The following is a 23,399-nucleotide window of genomic DNA, read 5'->3' as shown; positions in this document are numbered from 1 at the left end:
TCAGTGATACCACCAGGGAGCAGCAAGAAACACCCCACCTGATACGCCCCTGGCACGACACCCTCACTGCAGAAGCCAGACTTGACGACACGAATTTCACAAAATTAACCAGCAGCCATGGCTTGCTGATGGTGCTGACAATATAACGGTGAGGCGGCTCGGAAGAAGCGCTGACTGCCTTGACGAATCTAATGTAGCCGGTGTGGAGCACTGATTGGCCGCAGGGGGACTCACCACTCCATCCTTGCGTGCGTCTATTCAATATCCGCCACTTCAGACAGCCAGCCATCCATCCATGTGACGGTTCAATGCGCCTCGGCACCACTGAGTCACTGACAACACATACCGCTTGCCGTGCAAATGTCTTTTCCCCTCTATTCCGTTGCCAGACTTTGCTTGCCATGGCCCGATACTGCGCACGCAAAGCTGTCCGTCTGCGCTGCAAGACGGCTGCATTGCTTGTTGGCGCGAGCAAAAACGCTCCGCCATCCCGAGACATTGGGAAAGTATGAGCCGGCAGCTGGCGAATAGGAATTCACGGAAATCGGGCCTGTTGAAAAACCAAAGATCCGGGGTGTGGGTACCTGATATTGAACGCAGTGGATGGGACCAGATGCGTGCAGGGCAAGCGGGTCGATGCAAAAGCCACGACAATATATATCATGACGACCGGGAGATAGCTGGGTGTCATTGGCCCAGCTGCTAGCCGTTCTCCGGAGGGCCACCCCCCTACCCCCTACCCCCAGGTGCCAGGAAACGGTGAAAGCTCGAGACACGGGATCGGTGGGACGGTGGGAAGTGGCCCCTTGTCTTTGATCCCAGGCAGCTAGGTAGTATGGGGGCAACCCCGTCGTCCAGGCTTCGGACACAGATCAAAGTATTGGCTGGGCCAAGCCTGGACCGTACACGACAGCTCTAGTGCCACGCTGGAGTCTGTCAAGGGAGTTTCCAGCAAACGAGCTCTTTGGTGTGCTTGTGTGAAGAAATGCAAGTGTAGCTGGTTTACCTTCTTACTTGCGAGGCCTGCAGGAAGTCTGTTCATCGGTCTGGCTGTCCGACCTGGAGAGACGAAGCTTGCTTCCTGTGAGGGTATACATCCTTTGTGCATCGTTCTTCTATCATTTCCTATCAGATCCTGTGAGCCGACGACAACGCATCAAGACTCATTCCATAGAGGCTGCCTCCCACGGAAACCGCAAGTGCGCACCTGCCGAGTTTGGGTCTGCCCATCGGCGCCATTTGCGTCGCCTATTCGCGTCGCCTATTCGCGTCGCCTGAATCACGGTATATCGAGGCTGAAGAGTCAGCGGGCTGTCCTACCTACTTGCTTACATGCCTTCATGGCCCAGTAAGGCTGTCGGTAAGAGACTGCCATTCGCCTGTTCTCATCCATGTACGTACGAGCCTACGCACTGCCACTGGCTATCTGGAGTCTTCGGTTACCCAACTAGGGAATACCTATCAAAAGCAAGCAGCACATGGCCAAGGAATGCTGAAGAATGCGCATTGCACCCAGTAGATATCTAGATGTCTGATGCGGCAGCTGTGTACTGTGCTAACTCCAATTCACTTCTATAGCTGATTAATCCGAATCCAGGCCCGGCAAGGTTTTCCTGAGCTAGATGTCTGCATAGGTAAGAACGACTCTTTTCCCTCATTGGACCCTGTCGTCCTGTGCCAACATGTACCCGCTTCCACCAAGGCCCGGCACTCCCTCCCTGCGCTCCTTCCATCCTATCGGGACACCTTCTGCTGCTTTGCGGTCTTCGCTTTTGGTTCATGGGATCCCAACTTTTGCACAGTTTGCCCCGTATTCGATCCAATGGACAGGGACGGCGAGTCCAGGTCATGCACCATGACAAACCTGGCCTCGACCTTCTGCCTAGTAGCAAAGTAGTACCGGGCCTCGTGCCATCCCCGTGCTTGCCTTGCCTCCTCGCCCTGCCTTGCCATCTTCCCCTGTCCCTACCTGGCCTGCTTCATCACGGGTTGTACTCGTGCACTCAACCTAGACACTCTTTGTAAAGTTTGCCTGCAGCTTCCACCAGAACCAGGAGCCCGTCTTGGAGCAACGCAACTTCTACTTACTAAAGTGTGTTGTTGGGTGGAGAGCAGTGGAAAGCAGGGGACCCGGGGAAGTCAGCGTTGGATATATCGAAATGTCTTTCAATCTTACTTCAGGTTGGACGCACATTGAAACTCCGCAGCATATGCTGTCTCTCCTTCCTGCTTCAACTAAAACAAAACCATTGTTGCTGCCTGAAGTTCAAGCCGTCAGTTGCGTGCCGTTCCAGACTTCCACTCAACCAAGAATTCGATCCATCGTCTCACATTCCACCATACAGCAGTCGAAAACTCATTTGAAGCCCCCAACACATCTTCAAACCCATCATTGATCTTCACCACCCGTTCTTTTTCAAACACGTCTTGTTTTTTGCTCCCTCTCTCTCCCTCTCCCTCTCTCTGTGTGTGTGTCTTCTTATCCCAGGACCACCACCTTTTATTCGTACCTGATCAGGGTATGAGGCTTACACGTATCTAATCCACTTTTACAGCCCAGAAGATCGTCTCTTAGACTCGAACTTTACAGCAAAAGCTCGGGTACATGAGGGAACCCCATATCAACCACCTCGAATAAATTCCCATTCCGTTCCTTGCAGGCATTCGCAGGCATGGGGATTCCTCCGGATGACCGGCTGATGGCCAGCATTCACTACATATACCCCACTGTTGTCTTTGCCTACTACGTTATCACGTCTGCAGTTGCGGCTTGCACGCTCCAGACCACTATCGACTCGTCCAAAACCCAACATAAGCGGCCAAGAAGTATCGTTGGGCTGTTGTTGCTATTCAACCTCCTCTATCTCGTCCAACTCGCTGCCGAGGTGGTAGAGGCCATCATCCAGAAGAACTGGCCAGCCCAGGATTCCATTGTCGGCCTGTTGTCGTGCATGCTGGTGTTCGGTATCCAGCAGACTACTTTGGGCGGTGGTGGCGCATCAGGCATTGTCTGGTATCCGTTCTATGGATCTTGGCTCATCGCCTTTGTCGTCGAACCGATTATTGCCGCGTTCTCCATCTTTGCCAATATCCAGAAGCCTAACCACTCTACCTTGTTCCTGTGGGTCAGCTTAGCCATTTCTGCTGCTCGCTATCTAGTCCTCGCCCTCACCCTCATCGTATATTTCGTCTGGCGTGCGAGACCGGAGCAAACCAGCCAGGACGATGAGAGCAGCCCTCTTCTACCCAAGACTGGCGACAGACCTGGTGAAGGCAACTACTCGGGTGACAGTGGTTATGGTACCAACTCGGAAGAAAATACAGAAGCCACCAACACGCAGACTACCAACACCGGGGCTGCGAACTCACCGAGTGACGGTGAGTCCCCGTGGGAGCGTCAAGAGCGAGAGGCACGCGAGAAGGTAGAGAAGCGTCTGAGGAGTGAAGGGAGCTGGGTCGCCTATGCGAGGGGTTTTTTCTTGTTCTTTCCCTACGTATGGCCAGTTGGCAACCGCCGCCTTCAGTTCTACGCGGCTTCCGTGGGTATATGCCTGTTACTTGGCAATGTGGTGAATGTTCTCATCCCACGGCAGTTGGGCATTGTGATGGACACCTTGGGCGGAAAAGAAGAAGGCCGTAACCCCTGGGTTGAAGTGGTCGTCTTCGCTGCCTTGAAGCTAGCAGGATCTGAAGCTGGCATTAGCCTGCTTCGCAACATGCTCTGGCTTCCGGTCGAATACTATGCAATGGAGTCCGTCTCGAACGCTGCTTATTCCCACGTCATGAGACTTTCCTCCGATTTTCATGACAGCCAAAGTTCTTCGGATCTGATCTTAGCCATATCAAGCGGGCACCACATCAACAACATGCTGGAATCCATTTGTTTCCAGGCATTGCCCATGGTGGTGGACCTGGTAGTGGCGTTCATCTACTTGTCGGTCAAATTCGGTGCTTATGAAGGCTTCATCACAATAGCGACTGGTGTGGCTTTCATTCAGACAGCGACGTACATCGTTGGCATGTTCAAGGACAGAAGAAACAAGATGGTCAAGACGTACGAAACCTGCGAAACCACCAATTGCGCAGAATTGCTGACAATCGTCTAGTTACTTCGAAGAACACTATGTGAGACAGGCAGGTATCCAAGGTTGGCATACTGTTAGCGCCTTCAACCAGATACCTTATGAGGAGGAACGATATGCAACCGCTATCAACTCCAAGGTCTCGTCACTCAAGTTGCTGTTCTCCGGTTATTTCGTCGGCCATGCCTTTCAGTACCTGATACTGCTGTGTGGCCTGCTTGCTGGTGCGTTTCTAGCCGTGTACCAGGTGAGACATGGACAGGCTACAGCTGGTGACTTCGTGATGTTCTTGACATATTGGGCGCAGCTTACCTCTCCGCTCCATTTCTTTGCTACGTTGGGGAAGAGTATCAGCCAGGACCTTGTCTACGCTGAGCGGCTTCTAGAGGTGATGCAAGCGAAGGCGACGATTGTTGACAAACCAGACGCCAAACCAATTAATCTCAGAGGCGCCAAAGTCGAGTTTCGCAACGTCAGCTTCAGCTACGACAAGAAGAAGGACATCTTGAAGGGTGTGAAGCTGGTTGTGTCTCCCGGCTCCTCAGCAGCATTTGTCGGGGCTACCGGCGCTGGCAAGTCGACGATCCTCAAGCTTCTCGACCGTTTTTACGACGTCACTTCTGGGTCTATCTTGATTGACGGGCAAGACATACGCGATGTCCAACTTTCAAGGTATGTCTATCTACCGTAACAGCACGGCCTACCTACACGCTGGAATAGGGCATATCCTGACTGAATACGTTCTAGCCTACGCCAAAGTATGGGTATCGTTCCCCAGGCCCCGATACTATTTGATGACACCATCATCAACAACATTCGATATGCTCGCCACACTGCAAGTGATGAGGAGATTTACGAAGCATGCAAAGCTGCTGCTATCCATGACCATATCATGGGCTTCAGCGAAGGTTACAAGACGAGAGTTGGCGAGAGAGGAGTGTGAGCGACCACATTACCAACACCATGTTTAATGCTGTGCATTTACTAATGGAGAAACAGCAAGCTCTCGGGTGGTGAACTGCAGAGAATCGCTATTGCGCGCGCAATCCTGAAGCACCCCGATATTGTGCTTCTTGATGAAGCCACCAGCTCCGTCGACACAGAGACGGAGCAGAAGATCCAGGGCGGGTTGCATGCCCTATGCGAAGGTCGAACAACCTTTATCGTTGCGTGAGTAACACCCAATTTCTTTCGGATTACACTCGCTGATCCCGTGTGCAGCCATCGACTCTCGACGGTTATGAACGCCGATATCATCTTCGTGGTATCAGACGGAGAGATTGCCGAGCAAGGCAGCCACGAAGAGCTCCTAGAGAGAAAGGGGAAATATGCCGAGCTCTGGTCGAAACAAATATTCGCCAAGCCAAAAGAGCTCAAGGAGTCCAAGGATTCGGAGCACCACGATGTAAATGACCAACAGATCAAGTGTGCAGCGTCAGATTCTTCGCAGACGACCTCCGACTCTGACAAGCAGCCTTCAGCGACATGCCAGAAACCAGTGACCACACCACTCCGGCGACCGATCGACACACCGAAGCTAGACACGACTACCCAGGATGGCCCGACCAATGAACAAGCTGTCAAGACTCCCCATGGGCATAAGAAAGAGGTAGATCAGTCGAAAGATCAGGATTGATTTTTTGACTGGTGCTAACTCTTACTTTTGTCACAGGGCTCAAAGCTAAACCCGGGGGCGCCAGAGTTCACCCCCGGTCGGCAGCCACGCCAGTCCGTAACGCTGCCACGGTTGACCATTGCAGTTGGGCCGACGACGTCCAAGCTGCAGCTGACAAGCAATCGCACACCGTGACCACGCCTATCTTTGATATCACATCCTCCGGTGACCCCCTGTTCAATTCGAACCGAGAAAGGCAACTACAGAACTCGAGCAGGTCGACGGGAGCCCAGATGTGCAATTGGCTCCGGGTTATCGCCGGCTCGAGTCTCAGGACCCTTCTCGGTCTGTGTCGGACCCGATCTACGAACAACCTCCACACACTCCCTCTACCCCTACGCCGACCAAGAGTGAGCCACCTGCGAAGAAGGCGCCTCCTCATAATGACGCGCGCCAACTTCGAACCAGCATGAAAGGCGATCGGCAAGATACAGCGTCTGGTGGCCGAGGAAGAGGTTCGCAGGGTCGACACCATCAGAGAGGTGGCAGCCGTGGCCGAGGTCGCCGCCACCCGTCGAATGCCCAGAGGCGGACGGAGGCTGCAGCGGCAAAGCCTGCGTCCTCCAAGTAGTTATGAGCGGCCAAGACGAGACCCTTTTAACCCTGGACTGCTTCGGCCTAAGCAGTTTTTGTTTTATTTTGGCTTCATTGTGTATACTGGAGGGAGGGTTTCTTCAGTAACAAATCAGAGTTCGACACGATATCTGGGGGGGGCAATAGGAAGATACCCTGTTTAAATTAGGACGGAGGCACGGCAAGAAGACTTCAGTTCTTAGCTAATTTCTCACGCTTGGTTGGATTTGTATTTGTTAGCAAAACTGAGGCGAGAGGATGATTTGACTGTACAACAGCTAGCATTGAATTCCAATTTTGGTGTCATCACATGTGTCTCGGAGGGGTAATGCAGGTAGAAAGTGCAATGTAGAATGTGGAATGTGGAATGTGGAATGGGGAATGTGGAATGGGGAATGGACGGAACCCCGCCTGCCCGCCTCTTCTGCCACCTGCAAACGCCCCGCTGTTCACCGCCCAGGAAGCGCAAGACAGGCCTGAGGCAGGCCCAGACACCAGAGGCTATTTATTAATTAGTAGCTTCGGTAGGTACCAAGTAGGCACTGATTGCTGGCCTGGGATAAGGTTCGAGTCAAGTGTTCTGGAACCTCCAGGAATCTGAATCTCAGTGAGTGAGCCAAACTAACTCGCAAAATACCAACTTGCATATATTCCCTCCGACCTACGACCGACGACCTACGAAGCACTGCGCTTGTGATCGACTTGCGACCCTTCAGCATCACTGCAGCCACAGGCCAATCCAGGTTGCCTCAGCAAACATGGTGAGTGAGAGAGCGCTGTCACGACGTCTGCCCCTCCTTCCCTTCTGACCTGTGCCATCCCAGGCGTCCACTTTGACTTCCAAGCAGCGCCTTGCTCTCGCAATCTGCGACTTCCTTTCCGCTTCCACAGAGGACGGCACCCTGGGCGCCGATGACAAAGACTCCATTGATGTCGCCGTCAACTGTATCGCCGAGTCCTTCAAGGTCGACCCCACCTCCCAGGAGGCCGTGAAGGAGGCCGTCGGCACCCAGAACCTGCTCAAGATCTACAGCGTCTACGAGAAGCTGCAAAGCGCCACCAAGCCTGCTGCTGGTGCCGCCCCGGCTGCCGCATCGGCTGGTGCCTCGGCGGCGTCTGCCAGTGCCAACAAGACTGTCTCCGAAGATGACAAGAAGAAGGCCGAAGAGCTCAAGGGCCAGGGCAACCGCGCCATGGCATCCAAGGACTACCCGACCGCCATCGACTTCTACACCAAGGCTCTGGCCCTGCACCCAGGCAACGCCATCTTCCTCTCCAACCGCGCGGCCGCCTACTCGGCCGCCCGGGACCACGAGTCGGCGCGCGCCGACGCCGAGGCCGCCGTCGAGGTCGACCCCAAGTACACCAAAGCTTGGTCCCGCCTGGGTCTGGCGCGGTTCGCCCTGGGTGACGCCAAGGGCAGCATGGAGGCCTACCAGCAGGGCATCGAGCACGAGGGCAATGGCGGCTCCGACGCCATGAAGAAGGGCTTCGAGACGGCCAAGAAGCGTGTCGAGGAGCTCGAGAACGAGGACCCGGATGCCAGCGCCCCCACCGCCCGTGGCGGAGCTGGTGGTGCCCCTGATTTCTCCAGCCTCGCCAGCATGCTCGGAGGTGGTGCCGGCGGCGGCGGCGGCGGCGGTATGCCCGACCTTTCCAGCATCATGAGCAACCCCATGTTCGCGCAGATGGCGCAGAACATGATGTCGAACCCCGACATGATGAGTAACCTGATGAGCAACCCGCGCCTTCGTGAGATGGCCAACCAGTTCGGATCAGGAGGTGGCATGCCGGATATTGGCGCCCTGATGAACGACCCTAATATCGCCGACATGGCCAAGAACTTCATGGGTGGTGCCGGCGGTGCTCCTGGTGGTGCCGGAGGACGAGGGCCTGGCAGCCCTCCCCCTTCGAGCTAAGTGGCGACACTGCTAGAAACGGAACAAGTGTTGCGCTTCACGTGCTAGCGTATGTTGCATTAGAAAAGACGGCAACGCCTGCACATATCTCTTCGGTCCAGGCATTATTCGTTCGGAAGGGGTACTTTGTGATTGGTTTTACATAGATATCATCATGATGCTCACGAAGACTCTCACGTGTAATGGGACAGACGGAAAATATACCATTTTGCGAAACGCCGCTCGCTCGCCAACCACGTGTGTCTTGAGACAGCATTACATTGTATAGGAGACGTAACAAGCCAGGAAACCACCGGTCGTGCCCATGTTGAACAAGCCAACTCGATCGCTAGAAACATTCGCGCGAATTGCCTAGACATTGCGACTGACAGATCCCATTCAAGTTAACCTCGTTGGTCACACCACCCACGAGCCCATTGCCCGTCTTGCACTGACCCCAAGTCTTGGTCGCGGCCCCCAGCAGATAGCCCAGGCGGATCCCACTGTTGTACTCGCGCCACGCCGTGCAGCACTGGTTGTTGTCCGGGGAGTCGGGGTTGACCCAGCAGACGGCGACGGAATCGCGCGGTGGCGTCGTCGTCTGCTTGGCCGACAGGTACTCGAAGAGCCCCGAGCACGTATCGGCACGCGCCAGGGCTCTCGATGTGCAGGTTACGAGGTTGTCGCCGCAGGCAGCGCCGGCGGTTTGGACTCGCCTTGATCGTGAGTGTTGTTGCTGTTGCTGTTGCTGTGTGGATGTGTCGCCAGAAGGAGCGTACCAGACTATGGTGGAGTTGTTGGTGTAGGGTTCTTCTCGCAGGACTTCCAAGCCCCGCGTTGGCACCGCGGCGGCGCTGGCGATGGAGAGAAGGGCCAAAGTGGCGGCTCCTCTTACTGTCCTGGAGGATACCATCGTGAGGTGGGCTGGCCTGGCAGACTTGGGTATATGACTAGGTTGCGAATCTTTGGAGTCAAGCGCCCCTTTGTATTATATATTATAATATGTAAAAATAGAACTTCTAGAATGGGGCGGGCTAATGAGACAGGAGTAACAGTGGCTGAACCACGAGGCTTGTAGGCGGCGGCGGTGGTGGTGCTTTCCTATTGTCTCAGACCATTGCTGTTGTCTCTTGATGAGGGGAGGCTATCGTGCCGTAAACGAAAGAAAAAAGGCCCAGGGGGGGGACTATTCGCATGATATAAAGAGATTGCAGACTGGCAACCACGGAGCACCAATGGAGATGTCGCCGCCGTACGCCGACACGACTTTTGTATGCGCTATTCATTCGCACGTGGTTGCATAAGATTGCATCGCAGGCAGGGGTGATTGTCCCCGGTTGCTAGATGGACTAAAATGCTTGGCTCACCACGTCCTCGCCAGCTAACCTCACCTCACCTCACGTACGATGGATGGTGGTATCGTGAAAATTTTGGCAAAAGAAAGCCTATCCCTTCCCGGTGGTTTATTTTTAGGATTCCATGGTGCGCCAAAGGCAGGCCGGGCTCGCCTCCTGGTCCCGTTGCATTTACCCGTCGAGCCCGGCCTGTCCTACTCTTGCTCGCTTCTCTCCTGCCTGTTCCGGAAACCAGTAGAGCCAAAATGGAATGCGAGAGTCTCCAACTCCGGACCCAGGACCGAATCTGGGAGGCAAAGTCGAATGCAGTGTGCCCACGAGAGAGAGAGAGAGAGAGAGAGAGAGAGAGAGAGAGAATGTGTGTGTGTGTGTGTGTGTGTGAGATCGAATCCCAGCGATATATCCGAAACACACATGGTTGCGAACACGATAAGACGGCATAAAAAGAAAAGGACCCTGTCGTGTCGGGCGGCACAGCAGCGAGACTATCGAAAAGCACGCTCGGACCTTTGGGTACACATTCTTCAAGGCCGGCTCTATCGTATGGCATGTATGGTGACATTGGTGAATGCGACATTGCACTGCAGGCAGGACAAGGACAACTCGACTGCCAGCTCGCTACGCTGTGGGCTTGGCACTCTGTCACCTCGTTCTTTCTCCCGATTGGCCTGAACCAGGGCAACCCGGCCGACAACAAAATGCGCACTATTGGACCAGACAGTTTCCGAGCCTGCAGAACGGGAGGCGGCCTTTGTCGTTCATTTCTCCCCCAGACGATATCAAGGCAGGAACGCAGTAAGGGGTCCGGTTAAACCGAGAGAAAGTAAGAAGAACTACGTAAACACCATCCCGCCATCCACAATCTGCGTCTGTCCCGTAACGTAATTGCTGTCGGGACTCGCCAGGAAACTCACGAGCTGGGCCACGTCCTTGGGCACGCTCACACGCTCCAGCACGCTGCCCTCCCTCGCGTACCGGCGCATCACGTCGCCCTTCTCCAGCTTCTCTTTCTCGCCATCGCCGCTCTCCTTCTTCTCCTCCGCCGCCATGCCGGCGTCGATCAGGTCCCACATGCCCGTCCCCACGATGCCGGGGGCGTACGCGTTGGCCGTGATATGGTGGCGGGCGAGCTCGACGGCGTAGGCGTGCGTGATACCCCGTACAGCCCATTTGGTCGCCGAATAGTGGCCCAGGAGGGCCATGGGCCGAAACCCCGCTATCGAGGCCGCCGCCACCAGCTTGCCCGGGTCGTCGGCCGTGCAGAGGCCCTGGGCGATCATCTGCCGCGCCGCCTCGGCGAAGCAGTTGTCCACCCCGGCCACGTTGACGGCGAACAGGCGCTCGAAGTCGGCCGGGGTCACCGAAAGGACCGGCTTGACCAGCGTGATGCCGGCATTGGCGACCCTGTTCCGGCGGGGAGGCAACTCGTGTGAGTAACGATGGTGGATTGACAAAGTTGTCGTTGTTGAATTCGTGTGTGGGGGAGAGAGGGCAAACATAAGATAGTCTGCACCGGCGGAGTTGACTTACATGGTCTTCAGAGGGCCCAACTCCTTGACACTCGTCTGGACGAGCTGAACCACTTCTTCTCGTCTCGAGACGTCGGCGGTGGCGACGCACGATCGCCTCCCCATATCTCGAATCTCCTTGGCCACCTCCTCACAATCCTGCTGATTGGCGGCGATGTCATTGATGCATACGTCGTAGCCGTCGGCGGCCAGGCGCAAGGCGATCGCCTTGCCTATTCCCTGGCCGGAGCCAGTCACGATGGCGCTCCCGCGCGTGGCTGTTGATGAAGCTGGGTTCATAGTTGCTGCTTTTCGTGTTGAGAGACAGAGCTAACTATGTAGAAAACGGTGGTGCAGAATGGAACCTGGTCTCTTCAACAGATTGTCGGCACGTTTATATAGCCTACGCGGAATGCAGCTGATATGCCATTCCCCGCATGCACACCCCCTCCTTCCCTCCACGGCTCCTCGGAGCTCCCAGCCCAGGGCGTACGACATGAAGGATAAAATGTGGATGCTGCCCCGAATTCGTCCACTGTTGTTGACGAGCCCATGATCTCGGCATGAATAGTGCCGAAAGTTGCGCGGCGCGGATGAGGAACCGCAGCGCGGACGACGAGCCGCAATCGCTCTGGACTAGTAGCAAGTCGTATGTTCACACGCGAAAACCGCGAGACATCTTAAGTGGGAAAAGGTGGCGCAAGACGTGTAGAGTTGAATTCGTCCGTGTTTTCCCAAGGCCGTAGAACGCCGCCCAATGCATTGCCATTAAGGAAATATGCCAATCGTAATGTACACAAGCTAGTCTCCTTCACCTCTTGCGAGCCCGTCTTTCTATGTCTTCTTCGCGCCGGGCTAGACCTTGAAACCGAAGCCGGCCATGCAGCTCCGGTATTGCTGGATAGTGGGTTGGCAGTCGGCCTGGGGGTCCGCCGACTTGGAGAAGAGCATGCACTCGTCGCGCCTCGACTTCTCGTCCTTGCAGACGCAGCAGGGCTGAGTAGCGAGTTGTCAGGTCAGCAAGGCGCGCGGGAATTCAAGACGTCTTGTCCCTCCTACGGACTGGAAAGGGAGTTGGCGCATACCTTGGGCTTGGACTCTGCGTCGACGGGTTTGGCGTCTGGCTTCGTCGCCAGGGAAGCTAGCGATTGTTAGTTCACATACACTTGCAGGTCCAGGGCCCCAATGGACAGACGTACGCATGGTAACGCTTTGAGAAGCCATGGCGAAAGAGATTCTAGAAGGGAATGAAGAAAATCCACTTGGTGTTGAGCGAGTTGTCGAGGGATTGAATGGCGTGATGCTTTTCCAATCCCGTACCTTTTTTTCCGGCTAGAATTGGTTCAATTATTAATCCTTGGACCCGGAATTGAATTATGTCATAGGCAAGCCTGCATAATACCCCATACATGCATAAATTCTTTTCTCCCGGAATTTAATGCAGGCATTCGTTTCAGGCAGCCTTCGAGAAGAATCTAGCTCCAACATCTGCAACTGCTGCGCCGGCCTGTTCAGACGACAGTATGCCATGCAACATGTTCCCTTTCAGACATGTCTTGGCTGACAGCTAGCTTGGGACGAACATGCCCTGGGCCCAAGGGATCCTAGTCTGTCAAGCACCATATACAGTATATATTTAAAATCATTAATAATTTGGACTCTTCATTGGCTAGTCTGCGCGTCTTCGCAGTTGCTTGATAACGAAGGTTGTATACAGACTTGACTGTCCCATTTTTATACATTACAACCTTCGCGCGTGCATCTATAGAGCTACTTTAAATCCAGAGCAGTAACATAGCACATCCAGAGAATCCTGCCATCAATGTAGCAGGCAGAGTGACCAAGCCGGCGGCATCCTTCCGTTCTTCAGTTGTGATCGCTGCTCCATTTCCGGCAGTATCGCTTGCAGCCACGGCCTGGAGGGCCGTTTTAGTCGGGGCACCAGATACACTGGTTGCGAAGGTCAGAGGACGCTGCACGCTGGTTGAAGTCGCGGCCAGGCTGCTGGCTGAGGTTGAGGGCTGGGTAGGAGCTGACGAGCTTCCACCCCTCTCGGCACTGCTAGGGTTATCATCGCCAGCTGGGGGCTGGGGAGAGCCTGGCTTGTTGTCCTCGGCGCTGCCTGGTTGCTTGTCACCGGCCGGGGGGTTGGGGGCCCTTTGCGCTACCGCCCTCATTGGCATTGCCAGGATTGTTGCCACCGTTTCGTGTGCCGTCTGGCTTGCCATTGTTTACGCCACCGGCTCCTCCAGTCGCTTGAGGGCCTCGAGCAGTGCCTGAACCAGGAAGGGGCTGGAGAGACGTAGGGCTTGCGGCAGACGCTTTCGTGCTAGGCAAAGGTAGGGAAGCACTGCCGGTAGTTTGCAGGACGCTCGTAGCACTGAGAGCAGGAGCAAGCACTGGGTTGGCGTCAAGTGTCGGCAAAGCTCCGGTGGAGGAAGAAGCGACAGATTGGGGCCGGGACTGCGACTGCGACAGGGATCGGGACACCTATCCATGTATTAGTTAGCAAACCTGTCTAGATAATTGTGCATTTAAGATAAGAAAAATAACTAACCGAACTCCTGCTAAGAGAGCTAGAGACCACGGCGATTCTCGAGAAGCTTCGAGTAGCAGCAACAGCGGCTCCAGAAGAGCTGCGTGTGACGGAAGTAGCAGCCACGGCGGCTTTCGAAGAGCTTCGAGTAGCGGCCACAGCGGCTCTAGACGAGCTCCGTGAAACAGAAGAAGCGGCCACGGCGGCTCTCGAGGAGCTTCGAGTAGCAGCAACAGCGGCTCCAGAAGAGCTCCGTGTGACAGAAGCAGAGGCTACGGCGTCTTTCGAAGAGCTTCGAGTAGCGACCACGGCGGCTCTAGACGAGCTCCGTGAAACGGAACTAGCAGCCACGGCGACCCTAGAGGAGCTTCGAGATACAAGGCTGGCGATTGCAGCAGGTTTAGAAGAGCTTCGTGTGGCAGAGCTAGATGCCACCGCCGCCTTTGAAGAGCTGGAAGCAACCACCGCGGTTGCTTTCGAAGAGCTTTGGGTGACAGTACTGGCGACCGCGGCGGAGGTTGAAGAACCACGTACGGCTGCCGCAGTGGTTGCGGATGCGGAACGTGCCAAAGAAGACTGCGAGCTAGCGGCAGGGACCGGAAGAAGGGGCTTGGAAGATGAGACTACAGCGGCAGACCCAGGTGTGGACTGAAGGGGCGCGGCCGTGGTAGGGCGAGCCTTCTCCGACGAAGACGTTGTCTCAATCTTCGGAAGAGCTTTTTGGGCGCTGGTAGTAGGCTTGGTAGGCTCGGTGGCTGCCTTAGATGATGCTTTGGATTCCGGTGATTGCTTAAGAGATGCTGTGGCTTTGGCGGACTCGGTGGTTCTGGCAGATGTTGAGGTTTTGGCAGGCGCTGTGTTCTTGACAGATGCTGTGCTCTTGACAGATGCTGTGCTCTTGACAGATGCTGTGCTCTTGACAGATGCTGTGCTCTTGACAGATGCTGTGCTCTTGACAGATGCTGTAGTTTTCGCAGTCTCAGTGGTTTTGGCAGACTCTTGGGTTGATTTGGCGGACTTGGTCTCTGGGGATTGCTGAACAGATGTTGCCGTCTTGGCCGCTCCCTCCTGGCCCTTGGTTGAAGTCTGCGTCCCTTCCTTCTGGCCACCATTCCCCTGTCGAGTGTTGTCTTTTTGTCCACTGTTCTGTCCACCGGTTTGGTTCTGCGGCGTCTTCTTCTTTTCGTCAGAAGAGCCCTTCTGGCCATCGTTCTGGCCCTGGTCCTGGCCCTGAGGTGTCTTTTTCTTCTGGTCGTCGGACGAGTCCTGCTGACCGCCAGTTTGACCCTGCGGCGTTTTCTTCTGTTCGTCAGAAGACCCCTTCTGGCTACCGCTCTGGCCTTGGTTCTGACCCTGCGGCGTTTTCTTCTGTCCGTCAGAAGAATCTTGCTGGGCTTGCCCGTTTCCCCTTTGGTTTCCAGGGAGCGCAGTCTCGAGGGACGCCTTTGCGGTAGTAGGGGCCTGAGTCTTAGCAGTGGTCAACTCAGCTGTTTTTTGTGTTTTGCTCAAGTCTTGTGCCTGCCCGAATGCGGCACCCAACACAACAAGGGCAGCGGCAAAGTATGTTTGCTTCATTTTGAGTGGAATATAATAGACGATGAACCAGTCACGAAATAAAAGAAACGAGAGCCCACGGGACTGCGAATTGGTTGTCAAGAGGATATGCAGAGAAATCTAAAACCAAAAAAAAAACCCCGAGAATATGAGAGCCTGCTTGAAGTAGCTGACCTGCAGATAACGTGTAAGGAGTGACAAGAATAATAGTTAATAAAAAGAAGACAATAATGCTTCAACGGAAGCGAACGAGGGAGTGAATACACACAAGAATCGAACGGGAAGTGACAGAAGCGGAAAGTGAAGATAGGCAGCATGGCCGAGAACGAGTTCCCCGTTGCTCTTGTATGAAGACATACCCCGGTCACCCAGGCGCCTTAATGATCTGCGGCAGCAGCACACAAGGCAGGAATATCGTCCCATACCATGGCGCCGGAGGGGCCGTTTGCTGTAGAGTTGTATTAGATCTCGACTTGTTGGGCTTTCAAGGAGTCTAGGTGGGGATGGGGGGACGGAGTTCACACCGGGATGGATATGTCTGCCGAAGGGTATAGAAACGAGACTAGGTGACCCCTGTGAACCAAGCAACCCCGTGTTAGGAACCGGAACGCGGCTCTTCACCTCACAAGCTCAAGACATCCCCTGGGTTGTTTTCTGACTAGGGACCTGTTGAAATGGCAAAAATTGGTTGGCTGCCAGGTACAATGTAGAAGCTTTCGAAAACACTGGCTCGCAGCAGCGTAAGTGCATAGCAAGAGAGCGAGGGTGATATTCGTGCTGGCCGTTTCCCTCGGAGTCGGCTCGAGGTGACCAGGACTACGTGGCGCTGCCATTGTTTGACAGGCGGCTGTGCAAAGTAGCTCGAGCTTGCGGCATTGACAGAAGTCTACTGCTTGGCGTTAGTTGACAGAACCGTTGCGATGCACTACGGATGACGGCAACCTATAGGGAGGCCCTATGCATTTCAGCTCCGCGAGTTCCCCTTGAACTGATCTTCGTTCTACGTATGTACATACCTACCTACCCCGTCTCGTGAACACCAGATCTGGATGATCGGAACTGAAATTTAAGGTTGAGATGCGAGACCCGCTGCCACTTGAGAGCGGTTTCCACACAAAGAGCCGTCACTCGGACGATGCAGCCAGCAAGAGGACCGACAAGACCGACAGGACCGAAACGACAAGCAACACTGGCAAGGATGCCGAACGGAGACGACCCACGTGTGTGCAGCTGAGCTTGGGCGTTGGGAGAAGCCCCTGTTGAGGCTCTGACACGAGAACTTCGTAATGGACATGGGGTGAAACAACGTTGAGGGGATCTGTTTAAGCGAGTCGGGAGTGTGGTCAGAACATACATAATACTAGCTGTGGCTTACATGTATCTGTGGCGGGTGGTGGGTGGCTTGTGGTAATCCGGACCCACAGGCTTTTGAACGCGACAAGACTTTGGGCCAAACAGCCAATCAACCACGGTTGCCAGCCTCGTCCGCAAGAGTCCAGTCGCGACCGAAGCTCTGACTGGAATTGTTGAACCATCAAGAATCGAGATTCGTAACTTGAGTTGCTATCATCAGCCTTGCTGTCGGTCGCATTCGGGCGCAACCCCATCTACATCTACATTGCACCCTTCATCCATACCAATTCAATGTTGATCTGAGGCCATCGCCTTCAGTGTCCTCCTAACCCCCTCCGACGCAACAAATCTCCAGAGCAAGAGAAGAAAAGCCCGAAGCCAGCATGGTTAATTCAAACGCGGACCCGTCTCACGGGTTGCACTCCGAACTGGTATGCGCCAGAGCCACTAACATTGCACGACAATCACTATGGCCATCGATTCTAATCACCGTTTTATAGCTTCCCCACGTGCACCTCCTCTCGACGTTCCGGTACACGCAGAAAGCGCGCGTTGAAATCCCCGAAGTTACGAACTGGTTGATGAATGCGCCTCAGATCGCTCGCGACAAGGCGCCCTTCTTCTGGACCTACCTCGACCGCCCCGAAAATGGCTACATCGCCCTCACATGGCAGCCTCTTCAGCTCATGAGCACCAACTTCTCCAGCGACGGCTATGTCTGGCCGCCCCAGGAGCAGTATTTCACCCAGGAAGTCGGCAACGGCGTCATCCTGGAGATGTACTACCACCGCGCCGGCTATGCACTGGGAGAGCCTATCGCCACTCACTCGCGCAGGCGCTTCCGCCTCTGCCCGCCCAATGTCCACAACCCCAATGCGCCCCAGGTCGACCCGAGCCTATGGATAGTCCACTACGGGCCCATCGACAACAACGAGCGCATCCCCGTGCAGATGCTGCCGCGCGATCCTCGCACTGACAGCACGCTCCAAACCCGCGCCTACTTGCAGCGATGTGGACAGATCCAGCGTAAGGAATTCATACTGGGAGACCGCGTGAACTGGCCGCAAATCGCGTGGCCCAGAGAGCCAGTCAGGCAGCCGGTCTATGCTGGCAACAGGGGAGGTGTGCCTGCGGTTGTGGCCTATCCTACTCACCCCCGGCTGGCGGCGCGCCCTCCTCAAAGCGGGCTCGGATACATCCACCTCAGAACCAGCCAGCGGCCGCTATGGGAGTCATGCCTCCAACCGAGGGCTATGATGATGACGAGGACACTTCGCGAGGCGATATGTTTGACCACTTGACACCGCGTGAGATCAGTCTCGTACGGTACCGTCAGAACCACGAATGGATGGAAGAGATACTTTCTTCGCCATATCGAATGGGGCAAATCGGGTTCACTAGCCTCGGGCTTGGCATGAAAGGTGAACTGTCAAGCTTGACCGACGGCATCTTCGAGGCTCAAGGCGTTGATGCTGCGGAAAACCACTCCGCCAAGACTGCAGGTCATCTGGATCCGAAATTGGCTGAAGAGTTCCGCAAACGGGTTGACGAGCGTATTGCTTCGACCAACGATGAGATCGCCAAGCTCAAAGCCGAACACGAGAAGAAGATGGCCAAGTTCAAGAAAAACTCGGTCTTGACCACAGCTGAAAGGGACCTAAGGTTCGCTGTGGATGATGCTGGTCCCGGCGCGATAACCCTGGAAAGCCGACCGGAGGAGACGGAGGAGGGGTCCGGACGATGGACATCGAAGCAGACTACGAGCGTCGATGAAATTGTATCACAAGTTGAGGTGCAGCTGGGCCGTCATGCCGAAGTCATCTACGACCTGCGACGAATCCAAGACGGTGGTTACCAAGAGCCTGCTCCCGAGCCCGCTGAGCCTTCGCCTGTCCCGCAACCTGCCCCGACAGCTGGTGCGACGGGCAGCAACGCCATGTCCCGACAAGGCTCTCAGCAAAGTAACATGATGCTGGGTGGCGACTCGGACGTAGACATGGGTGGCACTGCTGCCAGCATGCTTGACCAAATGCATACGGGCATGTCCTCCACCTCGACTCCGGCAAACAATTTCTCGACTCCTCAGGGCCAGCTGTCGGCTATGCCGTCCAACGCCGCAACCCCGGCCAATGCGAATATCCATTCTCCCATGCCTACGGTGCCAGAGGCCCCCAAGCAGGAGGAGCCAACTGGCGACGTCTCGATGTCGGGTACGGATGAGCACCCCTCATCGGCCGCGATGGCGCCTGACCAAGGTACCGGCAGTGGCGACTGGGTCGTCGTCCCTAAAGGTGGGGTGAGCCCTGACCCAACAGCCGCGGCGCCAGCCGGGGACCCGGCTGGAGCCACCACAGCTGCTCCTCCCGCTGCTGCTAAAGCCACCCCTGAGTCGTCGACGCCGCAGCAACCACAACCACAACAACAGCCGCTTGCGGCAGCCGCCGGCGCCGCGGCGACTCCCGCTACTAATAAGTCTGGTAGTGGCACCCCCGCCGCCGTCAGTACGGCGAGCATGGGCTTCGACGCGGATAACGACTTTGGTTCCCTCGGCGATCTGGACACGGCTGGGGATGCCCTCGCCACCTTCAACACCGATACCCCCGGCGATCTCGGTGGCGACTTTATGGAGGATTCTGCCTTTGGCGAAGCCTTTCACGGCGTCGAGTCGGCCGGCGGATCTCTGGGCGGAGACGATGGCGATAGCGGTACCCCTGTCGCGGATTCGGGCATGTAAAAACCCGGGCACCTTATGCATATGAGGTAGGCAGAGACAGGTAGTGCATATCTACATTCTACTAGGTCTGCCTGTACTATTTTCCATGAGAACCGCGGAGGCGCGAAATTGAAAGTCGAGAAAGGCTTTGGCAGAGCATAAAAACATTTCCTTGTCCCAGGATTATGGTAAGATCATCCGCGAGACGGACGGATTCCCTCTCTATTAAAGGTGTGTAAGATGAAGAGAGGGGGAGCGTTGAATAATGGTAAAGGAGGGGGAGTTTGGGCTTTTGCTATAGATACTTCTCTACTTGAACACTGTAGTAAAACAACTTCAATGTCCGTTTGCTAGTTTATGAGCCGAATGTTGCTATTAATAACATGGTATTGACATAGATAGTAGTTGATTTACCACAAGCCTTGGTGGGTATAGAAGGCAGACGACGCTACACTAACATTGTCACAGTCCGTGACAGGAATCTGTAGTATTACTGGTGCCAACCAGTCCCCCGAATAGCCGGTGATGACTAACCAGGTGTTATCACAATATCAGCCACTTTGTGACAAGAGAAGTTTATATGGTCATTCATTCCTTTATCTTTCCTGTGGTTATACCTATACCAACATGGCATTAACAGTTGTTGTTATTTAACCACCCTAACCCATTACCGAAATTGGCTCGCCTACTATTTACCGGGCAAGGCCTCGTTTCTTGCCATGATATCTCTAAATGAAACTAAATGAAGCATCTTATGCCTGGTAGGTAGAGGCGGAGACGTTACCACCACGGCCGGTCCAGTTCACGTGAATGTACTGGCCCTGGGGGTACTTCTCGTTGGCAGCCTCGGGCTTGACCTGGAAGGTGTGGGCACCGAAGTAATCACGCTGGGCCTGCAGAAGGTTGGCAGGGAGATCCTTGGTGCGGTAGCCGTCGAACCAGGACAGGGCAGTGGAGAAAGCCGGGGTCGGGATTCCGAGCAGAGCGGCCTTGGAGATGACGTCTCTCCAGCCGGGCTGGGCCTTGTGAATGGCCTTGTTGAAGAAGTCATCGAACAACAAGTTCTCGAGCTCGGGGTTCTTGCGGTAAGCAGCAGTGATGTCCTTCAGGAAGACGGATCGGATGATGCATCCACCACGCCACATCAGAGCGATGGAGGGCTTGTTCAGCTTCCACTTGTACTCGCGGGCAGCCTACATACAATCACTTTGTGTTAGTAACAGATGACACACGGCGAAGATGTGGTTTTTCTTCTTCTTTTGATCACGTACCTCCTGCATCAGCATGAAACCCTGGGCGTACGAGATGATCTTAGAGGCGTACAGAGCCTGCTCGAGATCCTCGAGGAACTGCTCCTTGTTGCCCTCGAACTTGGTGGTGCGACCGACATACTCGAGCAGACCAGAGGCCTTGGTGCGCTCGGCCTTGACGGAAGACAGGCAGCGGGCCAAAACGGACTCGGCAATCAGAGTGACGGGCATGCCAAGATCCAGGGCGTTGATGGCGGTCCACTTGCCGGTACCCTTCTGGCCAGCCTGGTCAAGGATCTTCTCGACCAGAGGAGTGCCATCGTCGTCGTTGAAGTACATGATGTCACGGGTAATCTCAATCAGGAAAGAGTCCAGAACACCCTTGTTCCACTTGGCGAAGGTGTCACCCATCTCCTTGTTGGTCATGCCAAGGCCGCGCTTCATGATATCGTAGGCCTATAACGAGGGTTCTTCTGGTGAGCGCCGAGCTTGGAAATATGCCGAGTAATTAGGCATTGCTTACCTCGCAAATGAGCTGCATGTCACCGTACTCAATACCGTTGTGGACCATCTTGACGTAGTGACCAGCACCCTCGTCACCAACCCACTCGCAGCAGGGCTCGTTGTCGTCGCTCTTGGCGGCGATGCCCTGGAAGATATCCTTGATGTAGGGCCAGGCAGCCTCATCACCACCGGGCATCATGGAAGGGCCGTAGCGGGCACCCTCCTCACCACCAGAGACACCAGAGCCAACGAATCGGATGCCCTTGGTGGTCAGGTATTGTGTGCGGCGGTTGGAGTCGGGGAAGTGAGAGTTACCACCATCGATGATGATATCGCCCTTCTCCAGGAGGGGCAGGAGGGTCTCGATCCAGTCATCGACGGCCTTGCCGGCCTGGACGAGGAGCATGACGCGGCGGGGCTTCTTGAGCTTGGAGATGAACTCCTCGTTGGAGTGGGCACCGACAATGGACTTGCCCTTGGCCTCGTTCTCGAGGAATTTGTCGACCTTGGAGACGGTACGGTTGTAGGCGCAGACGGTGAAACCGTGGTCGGCCATGTTCATGATCAGGTTCTGACCCCTGCGGTATTTATCAGTATGCGGACGCCAAAGCGCACACGCAGGGGAAGGGGGCAACGTACATGACGGCCAGACCGATGAGGCCGAGATCAGCACTTTGGAACCAGTTAGCATCTTCTTCTTCTTCTTCTTCTCGTTGTTGTCGTTGTTGTTCTGCAAGCTATCCCATGGTGAGAGGTAGAGAAGGCACGGTATGATGGTGCAGGACTAGGTGAGCTCACACGCCTGCTCCATAGTGGCCGGTGATGTTGCTCAGACGTGCCCTGGGTCCCCGACGAGCTTCCTTTAGTCACAGAAGCCGCGAAAGGGGTCGGGACGACGACAGAAGAAAACAGGAAACACGCCATGGACGGTGGCAAGACAGAGAGGCATTGCGAACAAGGCAAATATCAATTCCAGCGACGGCCGCGGGGTGGTGGGGCAGGCAGCCTCTCTGGCGGCACAGAGAGGCAGCGAGAGGGAGAGAGGGGAGGAGGGGTAGACAGGAAGGTTGGTGCAGTGACTTACACGGCTCCAGACATGATTGCGGATTGTTTGTGTGAAGCTCAATCGAGGCGGTGTCGGTTGAGGAGGGATGACGGATAATCTGTCAAAGATTCACAAAGTAGTCTCTATCAAAGAGAGAGTTGGTTTGGGGGTTGGGGTTAGAAGGAAGACTGGGAGGGAGTAGAGTCGGCAGGTCTGAACGATGGCGGGACTGTCGTAGTTTTTCTATTAGTAGTGGCCTTGGGTGACGGACCAAAGTGGGCTGGAGGGGTAAAACACTTGCCTGTCTTCCTGTGCAGTCCTTGTATTAGGTAGCGCTTGTAGCTTGTAGCTTGTAGCTTGTACCCCTCTGCCCCTCTGGGATTTGGGAGGATGGGAGGATGGATCCAGCCCGGCACACAGGCGTCCGTCTCTGCTGGTTGCTGGCTGGCTTTGGTCCATCGTGCATTGTCAGATTGTGCAGCGGCGTTTCGTGTCTAGGGTGTCTAGGCTATAGGGTGTCTGGGCACCAGGCACTTACTGTCTGGGGCTCTCTCTGCCTCCAGCGGCTTACTCATGTTGGATACTCGAGTCCAATATCGACACTCATCCGAGCTAAGGTTTGCCATCGAACCTGCTCGTCCGAGCGTACAAGTCATTGGGCTGTTTGCCTATCCCCGATGCGGCCTCTTTTATGTCCGGCACTGGGCACGGTGAGCTGGTGGTGTTGCTCGGGCCCGTGGGACGAGATGCCGGTCATCGCTTTCTATATTTCTTGACTCGTCGGCACTGCCACTTGAACATCATCAGAGGCCTCGTCCGGCAGAGGGACGCTCTCGTTCAGCCTAAACTGCCGCGACGACCTGATGGCATGAATGGTCCCGACAGCCGTCAAATGTGTATATGGCAATGCTGCTTCTCCGAGTTGCTATCCCGTTGCGCACACAGGGGAGCTCCGAAACGCAAACAGAGCCATGCAAGCTCCCAGCTCCGGGGCCAAGCTACAAGACAGCCAAGCCGGCCAAGTCAGCAACCCCTGGCCTGTAGCTTTCAACTACTGGACCGAACAACCCTGCTTTTCAATGTATTACTGAGATCCAGAATTCCTCGTTAGACTGGAGAGACAAATTGCTGTGGTTATCGCCGATGCACGGCTGGGCGTCCAAGTGGACACCAGCTCGTCTACGTCTTCAAGAGTAGCTAGATGAATACCAGTTGTCCTTGGACTAAGGTAAGCAGGTTCCTAGGTTCCAATTGGCACGAGCCGGCGTATCCGCACACGTCGGTTGCCCCGGTGTCGATGAAGAACAGCTGGAGGGCGCCTCGATACTGCTGGTGCACCAAAAAATGTCGCAT

At 55.2% G+C, this 23,399-nt stretch overlaps 8 protein-coding genes across 8 annotated transcripts; 4 read left to right on the top strand and 4 right to left on the bottom strand.

Moving 5' to 3' along the window:
- Window positions 1-2,672: 2,672 nt before the first annotated feature.
- On the top strand, window positions 2,673-5,892 carry PG998_001935 (uncharacterized protein; the record flags this gene model as incomplete). Its single annotated transcript, XM_066868753.1, has 6 exons — window positions 2,673-4,054; window positions 4,107-4,754; window positions 4,830-5,021; window positions 5,082-5,252; window positions 5,304-5,691; window positions 5,755-5,892. 6 exons carry the CDS (start codon window positions 2,673-2,675, stop codon window positions 5,890-5,892), a joined length of 2,919 nt encoding a protein of 972 aa, XP_066737168.1.
- Window positions 5,893-7,088: 1,196 nt separating this feature from the next.
- PG998_001934 (uncharacterized protein) lies at window positions 7,089-8,249 on the top strand (the record flags this gene model as incomplete). Its single annotated transcript, XM_066868752.1, has 2 exons — window positions 7,089-7,091; window positions 7,155-8,249. 2 exons carry the CDS (start codon window positions 7,089-7,091, stop codon window positions 8,247-8,249), a joined length of 1,098 nt encoding a protein of 365 aa, XP_066737167.1.
- A 328-nt stretch (window positions 8,250-8,577) lies between these two features.
- On the bottom strand, window positions 8,578-9,141 carry PG998_001933 (uncharacterized protein; the record flags this gene model as incomplete). Its single annotated transcript, XM_066868751.1, has 1 exon — window positions 8,578-9,141. One exon carries the CDS (start codon window positions 9,139-9,141, stop codon window positions 8,578-8,580), a length of 564 nt encoding a protein of 187 aa, XP_066737166.1.
- A 1,275-nt stretch (window positions 9,142-10,416) lies between these two features.
- Window positions 10,417-11,391, bottom strand: PG998_001932 (acetoin reductase; the record flags this gene model as incomplete). Its single annotated transcript, XM_066868750.1, has 2 exons — window positions 10,417-10,987; window positions 11,114-11,391. The coding sequence occupies 2 exons, from the start codon at window positions 11,389-11,391 to the stop codon at window positions 10,417-10,419; spliced, it is 849 nt and encodes a 282-aa protein (XP_066737165.1).
- Window positions 11,392-11,946: 555 nt separating this feature from the next.
- Window positions 11,947-12,315, bottom strand: PG998_001931 (copper metallochaperone cox17; the record flags this gene model as incomplete). The annotated part of the gene is made up of 3 exons (XM_066868749.1): window positions 11,947-12,087; window positions 12,177-12,232; window positions 12,291-12,315. The coding sequence occupies 3 exons, from the start codon at window positions 12,313-12,315 to the stop codon at window positions 11,947-11,949; spliced, it is 222 nt and encodes a 73-aa protein (XP_066737164.1).
- A 359-nt stretch (window positions 12,316-12,674) lies between these two features.
- Window positions 12,675-14,279, top strand: PG998_001930 (uncharacterized protein; the record flags this gene model as incomplete). Its single annotated transcript, XM_066868748.1, has 3 exons — window positions 12,675-12,698; window positions 12,877-13,363; window positions 13,666-14,279. 3 exons carry the CDS (start codon window positions 12,675-12,677, stop codon window positions 14,277-14,279), a joined length of 1,125 nt encoding a protein of 374 aa, XP_066737163.1.
- A 2,638-nt stretch (window positions 14,280-16,917) lies between these two features.
- On the top strand, window positions 16,918-19,268 carry PG998_001929 (uncharacterized protein; the record flags this gene model as incomplete). Its single annotated transcript, XM_066868747.1, has 3 exons — window positions 16,918-16,965; window positions 17,035-17,622; window positions 17,742-19,268. The coding sequence occupies 3 exons, from the start codon at window positions 16,918-16,920 to the stop codon at window positions 19,266-19,268; spliced, it is 2,163 nt and encodes a 720-aa protein (XP_066737162.1).
- A 655-nt stretch (window positions 19,269-19,923) lies between these two features.
- On the bottom strand, window positions 19,924-22,207 carry PG998_001928 (6-phosphogluconate dehydrogenase). Its single transcript, XM_066868746.1, has 5 exons — window positions 22,086-22,207; window positions 21,641-21,673; window positions 21,021-21,579; window positions 20,519-20,953; window positions 19,924-20,440 (listed from the first exon to the last, which is right to left on the bottom strand). Exons 1-5 carry the CDS (start codon window positions 22,097-22,099, stop codon window positions 20,000-20,002), a joined length of 1,482 nt encoding a protein of 493 aa, XP_066737161.1. The 5' UTR covers window positions 22,100-22,207; the 3' UTR covers window positions 19,924-19,999.
- Window positions 22,208-23,399: the final 1,192 nt, after the last annotated feature.

This window comes from Apiospora kogelbergensis (genome assembly GCF_038363985.1).
Source record: "Apiospora kogelbergensis strain CBS 113332 chromosome Unknown utg000001l_segment0_segment0, whole genome shotgun sequence".
Lineage (NCBI taxonomy): Eukaryota > Fungi > Ascomycota > Sordariomycetes > Amphisphaeriales > Apiosporaceae > Apiospora > Apiospora kogelbergensis.
Note: the sequence above shows the minus strand (reverse complement) of the source record. Positions and strands in the feature narration are given on the sequence as shown.